The following is an 18126-nucleotide window of genomic DNA, read 5'->3' on the forward strand; positions in this document are numbered from 1 at the left end:
TACCTCACGGCACGAAGCCTCAGGGCTCAAGGTCCGGGCTTCGTAGTTCGCCGCACCCTTGGCCACTGGGGAGCCCTGGGAAACACACCCGCATCCCCTCGGGCCCTCGTGCTTCGCTCCCCATTGGCCCCCCAGTCCCCGCCCCCCACCCTCCCTCTCCCTCTCCGCCACCCGAGCGTGGCGTCAGCACGCCCGCCCCGCGTGGGGTTTAAATGCCCACTAGCCCGAGCCGAGGCGCGTCTGTCCCAGAGCGCGGTCGGGGCTGGAATTGTCGGGGTGGGAGGCGAGCGTGCGAGCGGGATCCCCAGCCGCCGAGCGCGCTGCCCCTGGCTCAGCCACAGATGACTCGGGAGCTCGGGTCCAAGCGCCGCCCATGCAACATCCCTGTGCGTCGCCCACCGAGAGTTGATGATACAACTCTTAACTGTCTCCGCTGCCGGGAGCCATGAGCTGTCTGGATGTTATGTACCAAGTCTATGGTCCTCCCCAGCCTTACTTCGCAGCCGCCTACACCCCCTACCACCAGGTACGTGTCTCCTCCGGGCCAGGACCTCGGAGACGGGTGGCGCGCTCAGGGTTCTCCGAGCACCGCCTATACCGGGAGGTCCACGGCTCCTCCGCGCGGGCCCCGGGCGTCCCACCAGCGGCGGCCGCCGCCCGGATGCCGTAATTGCCGGCGCTGCTACCCGTGAGATTGAGCTAACTCCTTTAGCCTGCCCGTTTGCTCTCTCGGGAAGGCAGCTAAGCCCTGTTAATGCTTGCCCGGGTTTTGCTGGGAATAACCAGACGGGGATCGTGCCTGCTGGATTTTCTTAGTGTCTGTCTGACTCCAGATTTGCCCAAACCGGAGCCCAGTGCGGGTGTGGGGAGATTGGCGCAAAGCTCACGCACAGAAAACCAAACTTTGGTCCCAACAAAAGCAAAAGTCTATCTCTTTCTTTCTGTTTGAGATCCAAAGACCTGCGTTCTCATCTCTGCAAGCTTATCAAAGGCATACATTTTTTCCGTTCCAATTCTCAGGCGATCAGGCCAAATAATTCCAGAACCAGAAAATTCGTTACAAAGGGAACCTCACGAAATGCATTGGTTTTATAATCTGTTTTGCAGAGTTTTGGAGAATATTATTGGGCTACAATTGACTGGGCAGAGGCAGACTTCATAGATAATACTTCACCTTTCAGGAACTTGAGTAGCTGAATAGGGCTGCCCTACCATCAACAAACCCACTTTTAAGAAGACCACTTAACCTCGGTTCTGTAAACTCACGTTTCGTTTAATTATTCCTATTTCTCTTTTCTCTGGGCTGTGTCTGGTGAGCAGTTCTTTCCATTTCCTCAGCTGATGTAGTGGAAACTGAGGACAGTAGTCCAGGAAAAGAACAAGATCACATCGGGAGGGGGGTGCGTAGGAGATTGGACCAGGTTGGAAAATGAGGGCCTGGATTCCTGTTTCCGGGAAATTGAAAAACACGCCGACGGTAGGAGTCCATGCGTTTATCAATTTTGCTTGCAAATTCAAAATGTCTATGCAGCTTCTGCTTTTTCCCTCCCCCTCCTTTTTTTTTAAACATCCCAAACAGGAGTTTGTTTAGTCTCAATGTTATATTTAGGAATCACTAGAGTCCCTCATTGTAAGCCTAGTGGGAATGTGCTAGAAGTGATGATATTGCTAAATAACTCTTGGCTTCAGTGTCTGAGATGAGCTTCTTCCCACGCTGGGACTATTGCAAAGAGAGACGGGTTGATTCTCTCTGTTTGGTCCTTTCTCCTCCCTGACCCTGGACCAATCTATTGCATTAAGAGCTCTGTTCATTTTTGTGTGGCCCGGTGTCCCTCTTGAAGGCCATCTCTGCCGGCATGAAGTTTTAAAACTGCATTCAGTTCATTGCTCAGTTCTAAGAAAATGTTTTCAACAGCAACGCTTGTTTTTTAAGTTACTACCAGACAGTCACAATTTACCCAATCTCAGCCAAGATCTTCAGCTGCTCCTTTTTATTACTTATTACTTCAATGTGTACAGAGATGGTGAGAGTGGAAATTCTCATAATCCATTGGTTTTCCTTTACTCAAAAGATTTCTTTAAAAACTGAGACGCGCTGGACATGGACAGTGTATGGGTGACCAACTATCAACTTGTGTTTCTTAAAATGATCCATGTTGCGATGTTATTCCACCTTTTTACCCCACATGATTCTGTCCCAGGTGGATTTATTTCAAACCTTCTGTGGCAGTTCTGCCTTTACAGCCTGGTTGTGTGCAGTGGATTTTTTTATATTTTCGTGTTTAGTCATGAGGATGCTTAATCCTGCATCTTAGGCATCTGCCCTGGATTCTCAGGCAGGGAACAGTCAGACCCTAACTAGACTTAGGTGCCCTTTACCCTTCGAGCCCGATTTTAAAAATATGTCTGTCCTGAGCCTGGCTCTGCGGTCAAACTCAATTCATACCCGGACCGCTTAGGCGTCTTTCTCGGACCTTGACCCTGAAACCTTCAGAGAGCTTTCCCTGTGGCCTCGCAGTAATTGTGGGTGGCAGAGGCACCAAGAAGGGCAACGTGCCTCTTAGTAAGCCCGCCCTTGTTCACCTGCAGGCTGAGAGGCCTGCTGACGGCGCAGCCCACGTTATTCAGCACCCGGCTTAGGCACAGATGCCAAAGTTGCCCCCTGGATACCTTAGGGATCGGATGAGGGAGTGCAGTATGACCCCAATTTGACATCGCTGTTGAAATTAACTTCTCTATTCTTTCTCTCTTTGAGCAGAAACTAGCCTATTACTCCAAAATGCAGGAAGCCCACGAATGCAACGCCAGCCCCAGCAACAGCAGCGGCAGCGGCAGTTCGTCCTTTTCCAGCCAAACTCCGGCCAGTATAAAAGAGGAAGAAGGCAGCCCGGAGAAAGAGCGCCCACCAGAGGCGGAGTACATCAACTCCCGCTGCGTCCTCTTCACCTATTTCCAGGGGGACATCAGCTCCGTGGTGGACGAGCACTTCAGCAGGGCCCTGAGCCAGCCTAGCAGCTATTCCCCAAGCTGTACAAGCAGCAAAGTACCGCGGAGCTCCGGGCCCTGGCGGGGTGAGTATGCGGCCCCACTGGCAAGGGCGGATAGGGAGCCCTCTCAGCCTGGGGTTCAAGGAGATGCAGCGGAAAGAATACTAGATGTCAGCGAAGAGGTGAGGAGGGGCATTTAAGGAAGGTAAGGAAATCGAAGGAGGAATAGGCACAGGCATAAGATCTCTCCTCCAAGAGGTAGAGAAAAGCAGAGCAGAAGCAGAGACCTAGAAAAAAGCACTAGCCTGGGAATGGGGAGGCCTGAGTTTGCCTATTGGCTCCACCACTCCCCAGCAATATGACCTTGGGCAAATCTTTTAACCTCTTTGAGGTCACTCTATTTACTAGTCTCAAATTAGAATAATACTTGCCCTCTTAACTATCCCTGGGATGGTGATAAGACAAACAGAATAATATAAATGTGCTGTGGAAATGTGAGATTTTGAGCACTACCCCAAGCCAGTGGGGAGGAGAACCTTTGCCTACTACAACTTACAGGGCACTTACCCAGTTTATGAAAATTTACCCAGAACGAAAAGTCCTAGGCCCCACTGCAAGCAAAACCTGCTGATGAATGTCTCCTAAAACCTGCCTGTGCCTTTTGTCAAATTTCAATTACTTGGGAAATCTTGAAGCAGAAAACATCTTTCAATAAGCAAGTAAAGTAACAAAGAAATAAGAATGTAGGTACAGCCAAAACATCTCTAAGGGTTTTCCTCAAAACACATCCCTCTCAATTGTTCTACACTTCCCACAAAGCACAGCTTTACCTAGCCCCACACAATGATTTCTTGGACAAGACAACTAAATCTCCCTCCTATTCTGAAATTTCAACCTCCCTTTATTACCAAGAGAAGGGTGGGGTTAACTATTTGGTCAACTTTCTCACTAAGCTTAGTTTTTGATGTGTACCAAGCTGAAAACTTAGAACTTTGTTGTAAAAAGGAAAACAAATATTACATTTTGGGGGAAATGACCTTCACCCTCCCTTTTTTTTTCTCTTGAGTTTGACAGATTGTACAAGCCTTGCCTAGACAAGCTCCAAAAACATTAGTTTTAAATACAGAACATTCTTTTTATTCTCCAGTTGCCTAAATATTTTTAATAGGAAGACTGTTCATTACTTTGAATGCATTTTAAAAGAATTTAAAATTCTCTAGTATGTGTGCAGATGCCTTCCTCGGAGGTGCTCAATAAAAGCCTCTTGAATTCAATGTCTTTCCCTCCCTCCTCACAAAAGGCAACAAATTTGATCTAAATGCTTTCAGGCACTAGGGGTCAACAATGGTACTGACAGTACTAATCATTAATAATAATAATAATTTATTATGTGGGGCACTGACACTTTGATGCAGAAAGTTTGTTAATTAAAGCTTAGAAGAGCTTTCCCTTCATGTCCCTCTGTGCAAATAATACAGCTGTTCTTTTAGTCTCTCTAGTTTACTCTTTTGCTTGAGTTCTTGGGGGGAAAATTTGAAAGTTTTCTAGAAAGGAGGCTAATAATAGCAAGACTTTGAAATATGTCAGTGGACTTCTAGTCTATCAGAGGCACATTTTCTAGAGCAAGGGAGGCTGAAACGCGAGAAGGGGTAGTGAGATCGCTAGGCGGCCGACCAAGAGTGGGAAGAGGTATCTTTGCTTGAGGAGAGGCTGCGGATTGGGAAAGGGAGGCCGTGTCTGCCCTGAGGCCATGGAGGCAGTTCAGCCTGCCGTCAGGTGAAGCTGGGGCTGGGGGAGGAGGTCTCTCCGCTCTTCTTCTCCCCTCCAGTCCCTGGGTTTGCGTACAAGACATGTTTCCAAAATCCGAGGAAGCGAATCTCCTCCCCGAAAGGTTCCCCATTTTTCGGTGCCCTGACCTCGAATTCACAGGCTGCAAGCTCCCTTAGAAAGACGCCGCCCCAAAGGCGAGGCTGCAGGTCCGTCCCCCGGCCGCTGCTTTCCCGCCGATAGCCCAGTCCTGAGCTTTCAGTTCTCCCGCGGCCTTGCGGGGTTGGCATTCGAGTCTCCCGGCGGTGACACGCTCCTCTTTTCCTTTCCTCCCTTCCGGCTCGCCCGCCTACAGATGGCTCCTTCCCGATGAGCCAGCGGAGCTTCCCCGCCTCCTTCTGGAATAGCGCATATCAGGCGCCGGTGCCCGCGCCGCTGGGCAGCCCGCTGGCCGCCGCGCACTCGGAGCTGCCTTTCGCCACCGCGGATCCGTACTCGCCGGCCGCGCTGCACAGCCACCTGCACCAGGGCGCCGCAGAGCCCTGGCACCACGCGCACCCGCACCACGCGCACCCGCACCCACACCACCCCTACGCTCTGGGCGGCGCCCTCGGCGCCCAGGCCGCCACCTACCCGCGGCCGGCCGCGGTGCACGAGGTCTACGCGCCGCACTTCGATCCGCGCTACGGGCCGCTGCTGATGCCCGCAGCCTCCGGGCGCCCAGCCCGCCTTGCGACCGCCCCGGCACCTGCTCCCGGCAGCCCGCCCTGCGAGCTCTCGGCCAAGGGCGAACCGACTGGTGCAGCGTGGGCCGCGCCCGGGGGACCCTTCGCGAGCCCCGCCGGGGACGTGGCCCAGGGTCTGGGCCTCACCGTGGATTCAGGTAAGCCGGAGAGGGAGTCTGGCCGACCCAGGCCCTTCCTGCCCTGTGCCCCACCCTGGACTGAGCCCTGGACCCCCTTAGTTCTCCTTGGAGACCCCAGTGACCCTGGGGCTCGAAGGTCTGCGTGGCGGGGTGTGTCTCAGCAGACAGATGACCCTGTGTCATCGGTGGGGGCAGAATGAGAAAATAGGACCCTGCCCTACCCTGGCTGGTAAATATTACACAGGACTTCTTTAAAAATAAAATTTGTTAGATTCTAGCTCTGTGCTGTTCAGTTCTGTAGTCACTAGCCACGTGTATCTGTTGAGCACTTGAAATGTGGCTAGGCTGAATAGTATGTTCTTTTAAGTGTATAATACATACTGGATTTCAAAACTGTCCAAAAAAAAAAAAGAAAAAGAAAAAGAAAGAAAGAAAGTAAAATTTATCTTACTAATATTTTTATATTGACTGCAAGTTGAATTATTTTCAACACATTGAATATTGAACATATTGGGTTAAATAAAATATATCACTAAGATTCTCACCTGTTTCTTCTTACTTTTTTCAATGCAGCAGCTAGAAAATTTAGAATTTTGCCTATGGCTCCCGTTGTGTTTCTACTTGACTGTCCTGGTCTGGAGTACCTGCTGAGAGTAGTTTAAAATCCTCTACAGCTGGGGGACAGGGGTGTTTTGTCACCTAATGACACTTATAAGGGAAGAAAAATATGACTCTGAAACCAACTTAATTGCCAAATTAGATAGATCTCTTAAAATGTAAAACTTAAGAATATAATTTCAAAGATAATTTTATGGTTAAAGAGTTGAATTTGAAAGGTGCATTCAAATAAGGGTTTACCTTTTTGCTTGGCTTTAGTTTTAGGACAAATGAAAAAATAGTTATGTTGTAAATGCAGTTATTGGCATGTAGCCTTGCCCACTCCCCCCCACCCCAGATGAAGGTGTGATATTTCTGTTGGCTTTGCTTTTACTTTCATTCGTGCCCTTTAGATGAATTCTGTGACTTTTACAATAAAACGGAGGTGTTTGTCTTTGTCTTTCCTTAAATATCTTGTGCCTTCCCTCCCCACCCCTTCTCTTCCTTCTCTCTGTCTCTTCTCCCTCTCTCTCTCTCTTTTATTTTCTCTGTGCTTTCAGGTTTACAGCCTCAGGACAAAAGCAAGGATCTGTACTGGTTTTAGACAACCCACCTTCTTCCCTGTAGGTCTCTGCCTAGCATACTTGCTGACACTCAGCTGAATGGAGTGGGTTTGTAACGGCTTCTGATCTTGGTTTGCAGCTCGTCGTTATTCCCTCTGTGGTGCATCCCTCCTGAGCTGATCTGCTGACCCAGGGTTCCTTCCCCCTTCCCTTTCCCTTCTGAGCAGCCAGGAGGCTCAGCATCTGTGCCTCTCACTTCAAGGATGAGGACACGGGGGAAGGCAGAGACTTCAAACTTCTCCATGTGTCAGGAAAACCAAAACACGCACCTCAGAAATTTCATCTAAAAATAATTCCTTCTGCCGAAAGAACACATCCAAAGACTCTGAATTACGTTTAACGACTTTTGGGGGCAAATCACTGGAAATATCTCTGGTCAGATCACTTAGGTGATATAAGTTTTCTTGGAAGGAGGGAAAAAAAAGAGACTTTTTGGTGTGAATATTTTTTATGCTGATGTGAATTATTTCATTAAGTGGTGTGATCATAGCACTACTGATGTCAATATCCTCAGATTTAAAATGTATTTGTATTTGCATCGAAGACTGTGGTAGAGAAAAAGAAGCCAATTCCTTCTTCCTCACCTAAATAGCCTCCAGCTCCCTTCCTGCTCATTCCCTCCCTCCAACCCCCCTCCAGACACAAAGACACACTTTTCTTTTGGATTGTGAACATGGAAGCCTCAGCCTGAATGTGAGTGGCAAGTGGCTTATCTGGAGCCACCTGCCCAAGTCTTACTGAAATGCAGCTGTTGTAGGACAACTGTTTAAAACTCCAGAAATACATCGACCAAGGTGGCACTTCCCAGTGTTTGGCACAACAATTGCAATTGCACTGGATATATTTTATATGCGTGTGTACATATATCATATTTTTTACAAGGAACGTTTTACGATGAAAGAAGAAACCCTTCTCTGCCTTCTTTCCCACAAATTCTGATCCTCGCTCTATCCTCCTCTGGATGAAAAAAAAAAAGCAACAAGGGACCCCAACTGTTTCCATGAAGAAGAACTAGGAATCAGTCCAAAAAGAAGGAATGTTCCATGGAGTCTCCAATACCTCGAATATTTTTCTCAGTCTCTGTGGTCATGATTTGGTCACTTCAGTGTTGGGACAGGGGAAGGGGTCTGTGCGTGGGCAAAGCTGAAGGTGATGAGGAAGAAGAAACAAACATTAAAGATGTCTGTTTACTACAAGGTCGCTGTGTTGTTTCATAAAAAGAAAAGAAATGTCTTAGTTTTTCTCTAGTAGAATAAAATAATTTATAGTAGTATGATCTGATGTCAGAAAATAATATTACTTTAAGATCTTTTGTGCATATATATAATATATAAGTATATTATATGTTATATATATTATATAAAATAATATTACTTTATCATATATATGTGTGTATGTGTATGTATGTATGTGTGTATATATATACATATATATATATATATGTATTTACATTTTGTTTTTCCAAAGTGTGTGCTGTGCTGTGAAACCTGTTAACCCCTCTATCGTTCACATCAACCCTGGAAATGAGAAGTTAGGTATCTCCCTTCTCTTTTACCAATGAGAAAATTGTGGTCCACAGAAGCCCAGGGCTTACCTCTTTCGCAGCATTTATGGAGTCAGAAGCAGAGATGGTACAGGAAACACTAGCCCATATACCATTCGGTCAGATACACATTTATTATTTTTCAGAAGAGAATTACTGTTACTTCTTAAATTCTAGACTCTTAAGACAGTAGAGTCATCAGTTAAAAAGTATGTTTGAAATATTGGTTATTTTTATATCTTAATAAGTTAGGCTAAGAAACCAAACCTACCACTAGAGTAAAAAAGATTGGTAAGAAATCAATGGCTTTCTCTTTATTTTCTCATGATGCCAAAGTTACTTATGCATCTCTGAGGGAGATACTTTTTGCTATGCCCAAATTGCCCTTGTAGATTGTTAAAGCATAAAAATATTAGTTCAAATCTTGACCTTCATTGTAACATGAGAGGCAAATATAAACAATAGTCTCAAGAGTTGGGGGCAGTTAATGGGCCTTACTCAGAGCATAGCTTCCCATCTTCCTATCATGTTGGTAGCTGTGAAGTAGATTATGATCATCACAGGGACCTACTACTGTGTTTGCTCAGATGGAAGGCACTATATGATTATGCTGCACTGGTTGTGATAACAATAGTAAAAACTAATGTTAATTGTTTACCCTACGCCAGGCACTAGTCTGAGGGCTTTACATATAGGTCAACTCACTGACGCCTCACAAAAATTCCATGTGATATGTATTATTAGGATCCCCTTCTTATTGACAAGAACTGAGGCTCCCAGAGGACAAATAATTTTCCCGGTTGCATAGTTCCTAAGTGGCAGAGCCAGGATGCCAACCCAGGCAGCCCAGGTGCAGAGACTGCACTGTTAGCTACTGTAGTAACTGCTTGTCTCCCTCTGATTTGTCTTTAGCTTCTCAACTTTGGGCTTCAGTTCTCCTCCCCAATAGATGAATAAGGAAGGGGAGAGTCAGAGCAGCAAACACTGACACACTGTAGAACTTACAAGTACCCAGGTCTCAAAGGAGCCATCATAGGACATTGTCCATACTCCTTCATCAGATGCCACTACCTGTAGCCCAGTCAGCCTGAGGAAGATTTCCATTCTTCTCCAAGAGGGAATTATTATTGCTTCTCTTATTAATTCCTTTCAGTATTTAATTAGCCTTCAGGGCTCTGAAGCTCTTCATACCCAACCCAACCAAGTCATGTAAAAGTTAGCCTGAGGTTTGAACATTGAGGCAATAACTAAAATTAACTTTGGACTTCTCTGTGGATTTTTAAAATCCATGTTCCATTGGCATAGATTACTGCAATGTACAAGCATAAATAAAATGCATTAAGTTCCAGCTTGCTTTTTAGAAGCTGCCACTGAGTATGCAGCAGAAGCAGAAAGCACAGCAGTACATATGAGTACTCTGCTAGACATCTTCCCCAAGCAGTCCCCATGGAGAGAGGCTCTTTCCCTGTGCTCCACCTGCAGTAGCACTCACAAGCTCTCTGATCAACACTCACAGGGAGTGTTTTCCCAGTGGTGAGGTTCTGATTACTGAAACCTCTCTCCTGAGCTGCATCTGATCTGAATATCAGGTTGCTGGTGAGGAGACTCATTCACTGGAGCTGGCCTTTGGGGCAGTCCTGGACAGACCATCCAGGTTGCTGAGCGGGGCTCCAGTGACCTGGCACATAGGACACGTGGAGAAGAGCATTTCCCTCCATGTCATATGTTCCTAAACAGAAATGCAAGATGACCTCAAACTCTAATGTTTCTGCCTGTGTGAGAAGAGCATCAAAGAGAACTTCAGTGAACTAATAGCCCTAACTGACATCCTTTATGCCCACCAAGTCATGCACAATATGAATTCCTCTGTCTGGTTTGCTAATATTCATGAAACTATGCAGATTAGAGAAGGCCCTCGTAGTTGAAAAATAAGACATTGAAGGAAATGAGACAGGAGAAAAGGGTGGCATCAGAAAAGGCAAACATGACATTTTTACATACATTATACCTGGTTAGGGGCCTGAGAGAAAGATTCAAATCTCCTCTAATCATCCCCATTGGCACTGGTGTCCTCCTCACCCAGTTTTTCCTTTGCACTTGGCCTTCACTAAAGGAGAGGTGATGAAAAGGGGAGAGACAGCTCTCCACCACCAAGTAATCCTTTTGCCGATTGCCCTCTGGCTGAGAACGTAGTCACCCAACTACTGGGAACTCTATCTGTTCTACTGCTTTAATTTAAAAGGAGTTGCCATCCTGTCTCATTTCCCCTTTGAAGTTCTATTTCAATGGGTGGCAAATTCTAGCAATGACTTAAGATTGATTTGGGCCTGGATGGGAGGGAAGGCAGAGTTGGTGGGTGTTGGGATTCAGGCTCCCTGACTGCAAACTTCTCCTGCCCCTCTTTCTGGGTAAGTACTGCATTTTCTCTGCCCTTTTGCATCAGAGGGAAACAACTCTTAAGGTAACCTTAACATCAGATTTGTTTAAAATCCCAAACCCTGCTCCTACATGGATGCACCCATACATCCATCAAAATAAACAAGAAGCTTTTTTTTTTTTAACACTTAGTGACTGGTTACTTTGGAGTTCGAGGAGATAAAAAATAAAACTTAGACAAACTGCTTTCATATAAATGCCATTTCCTTAAATTGCATTTTTAAATATAATTCATTAGGTGTCAAAGCATGGAAGAAAAACTGAAAGATATTTGAAAAGACTTTTTAAATGAAACTGGAAAACATATGATTCTTTTATAAAACTGCTTTAACAGTCTGTTGGTAATTTGCATGCAAAGAATTCACTTTTTGATTGTACTTGTCAAAGTCTTTGCTCTATATTTCATTCCTCCTTGCAAGATTTTTAGGATTTATTATTATTCATTACCTATTACATATTCCTAAAATCTGGAGAAAAGAAATAGCACCATGGTTATTAAAGGCAGTATGGTTATTGCAGTTGCTGTTTGTATATAACTGAAGTTTTGATACTTACACAAACCGCTGAGTTAAGCAAATGTAAATTTCATGTTTTCTCCACACCAGCTCTTCTTGGTCTCATGAATAAATGAAACTCTAATAATACAAGTACAGTATCTGCACAATAGCATCTATCTACAACACACACACACACACACACACACACACACACACACACGGGTCTAAAGAGTAATGAGAGACACCGTGCCCTCAGACAGGCACAGACATAAATGATTATTCTCACTTGACAGACCAACTGTACTGCTCTTTCCTTGTATTTCACTCTAGTCCCAGAGGGTTGGATCAGGAAAGAGACACTTGATAGCTGCTGTTTCCATGGTTGAAATATTTGTGAAGTTAACGCATAACCTGAAAGCAGAAGCTAATAAATTATAGGGTGCTAATTGGAACTGGAGTGGAGTTGTCAATCATGTTATCCTAAACACAGAGAGACCCTCATAACCTAAAAAGGCAAAGCAGCCTTCAGGAAAAGCTCCCAGTTGCTTCCAGCCTTGACCTCCACAGCAGCAGAAACATCGCGTGCCGACCGAGTCGCCACTGGTAGAGTTGGCAGAGGTGATCCTGTTAATCGAAGTTCATTTTAAGAAGAGACACATTCTCTTTTAGGGGGAAAGAGTAAACTATTTTACTGAAGAATCAATGTCTAGAGAAGCATATCGTTTAGCGAAATAGATATTGAATTTACTAGAATAATTATTATTTAAGAAAATGTTATCTTTTATTTGGAATTGTTCACTTTATAAAACAAGCATAACTCAATAAGAAAATAATCAAAATTTCTCCGCAATATAGGGTCATGTCTGCTTCACATTACAGTATTTCTATGAGTTTTCCAATGTGCGCTTATGAAACTAAGCTCCTCTAAAACAAAAATAAGATGTCCACATGTCCTCTGCCTGACTGGAATTCATTTACTTCACCTTGAAAAGCAGCAGCAGCAGATTTCTTATTCCTTTGTTTTGTTCTTGGAATCTCCTAGTAAGTTCTCATTCTGCTTATCTCCCAATGTTTCAAAATGGTTAAAGTGATTTTGCTCAAACTATCCTCCACTTTTATCATTATTTCCATTTCCTATCAAAACTGCACAAATGAATAAGTATATAATTATCATCACATAGGAGAAATTTAGGTAAAAGGCAAACTAAACTTTAGAAAACAAAACTAAGGAATTAAAATTTTCTGAGTCCTTACCACTATTTGCATGACTCTAATGATCTATCTAATAGTTACCAATTAGACATTTCTATCAACATTTATTTTCAGAGTACATACTTAAGTCTCTGTGTATTTCCAATTACTAAATTATTCTATTTACCTTATAATTTGGAAGCTTCCTTAGACTACTTCAAATAAAAATAGTCTTCACTTAGGAAAACCAAATCAAGTATCTTAAAATTCTAAACCCACACTTACTCAAAACAACAGTTATAATTGATGGGAGTGTCATAAGCTTATTTCTTTTCATACTAATTCTCATTACTGCAGGCTTGCCCTTATTTTTGGCAACTACTTTATTGGCCCTGTGCCAATAATGGTATGATTGAGAAGTGGGATGGAAAACAAAACAAAAGTATATTTTTTGTTATTTCTGTTTATTTGTACTAGGTACAATCCTATTTCTTTTTTCTTTTTCTAGTGCATTTTACCCAATGTGTAATCCTCCCAGAAAACAACTGGGTATTTTTTCCTTATTATCATGTGATATTTTTTTATTGTACCTGCTTTTATATAGAACTTTCTGGTATCTCTGGAAGCACCGTCTAAAAGTTCTTTATGATTCCACCCTGCTTTGTGGAGTGTGAAGTCCCTTTCTTTCTTCAGGCAATTTCTCCTCCACATGCAGAAGCTGAGAGAAGGGCACTGACAGACAGACTTTGGTAAAAAACATACAGAACAGAACTTATGATATTTGTTCTTCCTTGTCCAAAGACTTCTAAAAACACATTTTCACTCATACGTTTCTGAAGGAGTAAGAAAAGGATCTAGGGAAATGTCAGCCTTATACCTTGAGAGAAAACCATGATGAAGTTGTATTCAATTAGAACTGGTAAGAAAAAAATTATTCACAATTTTACACTTAACAGTTTCAAACTATCTGGTTAATAAATAAAAAGTGATAAAACTGGCACCATCATCCTGCACTGAAGTTTGGGATATCTGGTTATTTGACGTTTAAGTAATGGTGTTATATGGAGGACAGAACATTTTTGAAAACCCACCATTGAGATATAAAATGCATTGAAACTATAAAAAATAAAAGTAAACAATGTTTCACAGCCATAAAATGTACCAGGCTGCAGGTTATATAGGCTTTGGGTTTTAGGAGATTGAGGCAGAGTATAGGTAATACTGAATCACCTGATGGCACAGAACAGCAACAAGGCAAGACATTAAATGTTAAAATAAAATTGTATAGTTTAATAGTATATAATTTTTCAGATTATAGGAACTACTGAGAAGGACAAATGCCACATGGTCTCACTTATATGTGGAATCTAAAGAACAAGATAAATGAGCAAACAAAACAGAGACTCAAAGACATAGAGAACAAACTGATGGTTGCCAGAAGGCAGAGGGTTGAGGGGATGGGTGAAAAAAGGTGAAGGGATTAAGAAGTACAAATTAGTACTTACAAAATAGTCACAAGGATGTAAAGTACAGTTTGGGGAACATAGCCAACAGTGTTGCAACAACTATGTATAATGCCAGGTGGGCACTAGGCTAATCAGGGGGATCATTGCAAAAATTATATAAAGCCCTAACCACTATGCTGTACACCTGAAAGTAATATAAAATAATATTGAATGTCAATTGTAACTGAAAAAAAGAAATAGTTTTTTAAAAAGAAATAGACGGCCAGCCGAGTGGCACGTTGGTTAAGAGTTGGCTTGGGACACCAGCTCTGAGCAGCAGGGCCACGGTTAGGATCTCACATGAGGGCCAGTGACGCTGCGCCCTCTATAGCTAAGATGGTGAACAACAACTCAACTTGGAGCTGGGCTGCAGTGAGTTGCCAGTGATGGCGTAGGCAGCAGCCCCTGCTACAATGGGCTGCCATGAGCCTCCATGAGCGGCCGTCCAATGGCGGGAGCGAATGCCTCATGTGGGAAGGGCGCAATGATAATACCAACATGGGCCAGTGAAGCGACATCCTCCACAAGTAGACTGAAGAGCAAAATGACAGCAACTTCTCTGTTCCCCTTCCCCGATTCCCCAATAAAATCTTTAAAAAAAGAAAATTATTAGAGGAAAATAAAAAAAAATTCTGACTGTAGTTTTTTACAGCTATTTGATGATGCATATTTAATTTTTGTCACTTCCCTTCCTAGAGGAATTTCTAACTGGAAGTCAGTTACACACCCTTTACTCCCCTTCTCCTTAATAAAAACAGGAAAATTCTAAAAGTAACATTATAGAAAGTGCTTTGCATGTTGTCTTTTCATTTTTTGACCTGGTCCTTGTGCCTTCTTGTCCTATATATCCAAATCAATGCTCAGAGTGAAGTTAGAACAATCTGGATTCAGTTTTCAAGAGGACATCAAGCTCATCATCAGTTTCAGCCCAATGGTACACAATCTAGAAATTACAAGAGTACCTAAACACAATTCTTCCAGCTGACTGTCCCTCTAGATTAGAGCCATCTGCATTGTTTGTCTCATATCCCACAGAATTTTCCTTGTAAATTCCTACCTCTCACAGTATTAGAGAACCTTTACCCTAACTTCCCTCTCATCCAAATGCTATCTATTCTTCAAAGTCTACAATAGTTTAAGTTCTGCCTCTTCCATGAAGTCTTGTCTCCACATCAGACACAGTAAGTGGTTTCACCCTTAGTGGAATTCTTACCATCTAACGTGTACACCACTTAATTTGCATTTATTATATAACACCTTGTGACACAAGTTCAGGATGTAAGATGTTGAGTAGTCCTAGAAAATCATCCTGTTCACGCTTGACTTATAATATTCTTTACCCTTAACTAGATAGTAAGCATATTAAGCAGGTACCACTAACTATTGCAAAAAAAAACCAACAAAAACCCACAAATTATTGCATCAAATTTTTAAATATTATTATGTGAAAACCAAGGTTAAAATATGTTAATTTGAGTATTGTAGTATAAGTTAAACTATCTGGAAGCCCAGTTCAGTAAAGAAAATCTTATTAAAAGGAGTGGGGAGAGGTTCTGTCACTCTTAGTAGCAGCCAAATAGTGTCAAATATCTTTTTTCCTGCACTTGTGTCCTGACCCTCAATCTCTGTCTTCTGTTCAAGGACATCCACTTCAACAGTGATCCTCTCTTCTTTTTGTATTGGGTTGTCGGAAAAGTCATGACGCATCTTTGCAACAGATGGCACTAGTTCATTTTTGGAAGTGCTTGAGTCATTTGCATCTATGTTATTGCTATGTCATTTGAGAACTGACAGTTCTAGCTTCATTCTAAAAAAAGATTGAGCGATTTGGTTGAGTTTTGGAGATTTTATAATAAGTTGAAGATGGAAGACCAAACTGTGCATTTTTTGCCATATTTTACTGTTTTACTTCCATAAAGAAAAGAACATGCATCAAGCTGTGAAAAGTTGCATAAAGTTTATGGTGACAACGCTCTACAAGAATGTCAGTGCCAACGATGATTCATGAAATTCCGTGCTGGTGATTTTGATCTCAATGACGCTCCTCGGTCAGGGAGGCCCACCGAGGTTGATGATGACAAAATAAAGGCATTGATTGAGTCAAACACACGTCACATGACACAAGAGATTGCAGCAACATTGAACATCCATCATTCAAGCATTCACGACCACCCGAAGAAGCTGGGATACATAAGCAAGCTCGATATTTGGGTTCTGCAGGAACTCAATTTCATTTGATAGCACATATTAACATCTGCAATATGCTCATTAAACGTGAGAAAAACGATCATTTTTTTGAAGTGACTGATAACTGGTGATGAGAAGTGGATTGTTTACAACAATGTGGCGCACAAATGGTCTTGGTCCCAATGTGATGATTCGCCTCAAACGACATTGAAAGCAGACATTCATCAGAAGAAGATTATGCACTCAGTGTGGTGGGATTTTAAAGGTGTCGTGCTTTTCGAACTCGTACCAAGGAGCCAAACAATCAATTAGAATGTGTACTGTTGGCAATTGGACAGTTTGAATGAATTTATCATCCAGAAACGTCCAGAGCTCATTAATTGTAAAGGAGTTGTGTTCCATTGCGACAACACGAGACCACACACAAGTTTGATCACCCGTCAAAAATTATTAGAGCTTGGATAGGATGTGTTGCCACACCCACCATACTCGCCTGATCTTGTGCCATCAGGCTTGCACTTTTATTGCTTTCTTCAAAACTTCTTGTGTGGTTTAACATTCAATTCAGATGAGGCTGTAAATCAGCACCTTGTTCAGTTTTTCGCAAATAAAGACAGGTCCTTCTATGAACGAGGAATTATGCAGCTCACTGAAAGATGGCAAAAGGTTATCAAACAAAACGGGCAATGTATCATTGATTGATCTTTGTTCTTTATATAAATAAATGACCTTTGACGAACATAGACAAAACACGCCATGACTTTTCCAACAACCCAATACCATCACTTCTTCCTCTCCACTGAATTATTCCCATTAATATAAAGCAGACTGTAATTCCTTTCTTAAAACAAATAAAACCTCCCTTGACCCCATCTCTCCAGTTACTAACTCATTTCTGTATTGCTTTTAAGTGGCAAAACGCCTTAAGGGAGTCATAGTCTTGCTCTCTTTGCTTACTTTTCCATTTTCTCTGTACCCACTCTAATTCAGCTTCCACCACACACACATTTGTCATAGCTCCACATGAACATCATTGCTCAGCCATCCTTTCACTTGTTTCATCAATAGGATGACATATCAGTTAAAATCCTCTGATAAGAAGATGCCAAGACACATACCATGCACTTGAGGCCTTATTCACCTGTTCTAGCAGAAATACTGCATCTGGCACAGCAACTGCAAGTGGGGCTACTATTTTGTTTAACTTGTAGTACTCTAGAGTCACTCTCCAGGCTCCATTCTGTTTCTACAGGAGCCTCGGTGACTTAAATGGAGCTATAGAAACCATGAACCCTACAACCCTTTCAGCGGTTCTCAACCTGTGGGTCGCGACCCCTTTGGGGGTCGAATGACCCTTTTCCAGGGGTCGCCTAAGACCATCGGAAAACAAAAAGACATTTACATTATTATTCATGACAGTAGCAAAATTACAGTTATAGAGTAGCAACGAAAATAATTTTATGGTTGGGGGTCGCCACAACATGAGGAACCGTATTAAGGGGTCGCGGCATTAGGAAGGTTGAGAACTGCTGCTTAAGATCTTTAATGATGGTACTGATCATTGTCATTCCGCTGGGATTTTATTTATTTTTGTTTACTTACTATGCTGGCTAGAGGAGGGAAGGGAGGAAGTCAGCAGTTTCAGAGGCTTCCACTTGGCCCTCCACACTATGATATAGTTTATGCCACAGGCCAAGGATCCAGTGATCCAACCACCAAGTATGTCAATCCCGAATACACATTTGAAGAGTAAGGGAGTGACCACTAATGGGGCCATGGATGCAGTGGACATGCTGTAGGTTAGACTTTAGTCAAGACTCAATTTAATACCAGACTCCATAATCCCCACTCTAATGGGCGGTGGTATGGTGATGCTTCAGGTCTCTGGATAACAGTGTCACTCAGACCCTGTGTCCAATAGTCTGAAA

At 43.1% G+C, this 18126-nt stretch overlaps 1 protein-coding gene across 4 annotated transcripts; it reads left to right on the forward strand.

Annotated features, from left to right (window-relative positions):
• Positions 1-236: 236 nt before the first annotated feature.
• On the forward strand, positions 237-15729 carry VGLL2 (vestigial like family member 2). 4 transcript variants are annotated; one of them, XM_019668270.1, is made up of 5 exons: positions 437-526; positions 1321-1477; positions 2759-3071; positions 5110-5637; positions 6777-7814. In XM_019668270.1, exons 2-5 carry the CDS (start codon positions 1430-1432, stop codon positions 6818-6820), a joined length of 933 nt encoding a protein of 310 aa, XP_019523815.1. In that variant the 5' UTR covers positions 437-526; positions 1321-1429; the 3' UTR covers positions 6821-7814. The 4 variants fall into 4 exon arrangements, with proteins under 4 accessions (XP_019523814.1, XP_019523812.1, XP_019523813.1 ...); XM_019668269.1 differs by lacking the exons at positions 1321-1477; positions 6777-7814 and adding an exon at positions 15653-15729 and having other exon boundaries at positions 237-526; XM_019668267.1 differs by lacking the exon at positions 1321-1477 and having other exon boundaries at positions 237-526.
• Positions 15730-18126: the final 2397 nt, after the last annotated feature.

The sequence above is a fragment of the Hipposideros armiger genome, unplaced genomic scaffold, assembly GCF_001890085.2.
Source record: "Hipposideros armiger isolate ML-2016 unplaced genomic scaffold, ASM189008v1 scaffold_523, whole genome shotgun sequence".
Classification (NCBI taxonomy): domain Eukaryota; kingdom Metazoa; phylum Chordata; class Mammalia; order Chiroptera; family Hipposideridae; genus Hipposideros; species Hipposideros armiger.

Excerpts from the sequence above, each read along its gene's own strand:
- VGLL2 (XM_019668267.1), top strand. The coding sequence starts at position 446 with ATGAGCTGTCTGGATGTTATGTACCAAGTCTATGGTCCTCCCCAGCCT. Across the intron at positions 3,072-5,109 it reads GAGCTCCGGGCCCTGGCGGG|ATGGCTCCTTCCCGATGAGC; the intron begins GTGAGTATGCGG and ends GCCCGCCTACAG. Across the intron at positions 5,638-6,776 it reads GGGCCTCACCGTGGATTCAG|GTTTACAGCCTCAGGACAAA; the intron begins GTAAGCCGGAGA and ends CTGTGCTTTCAG.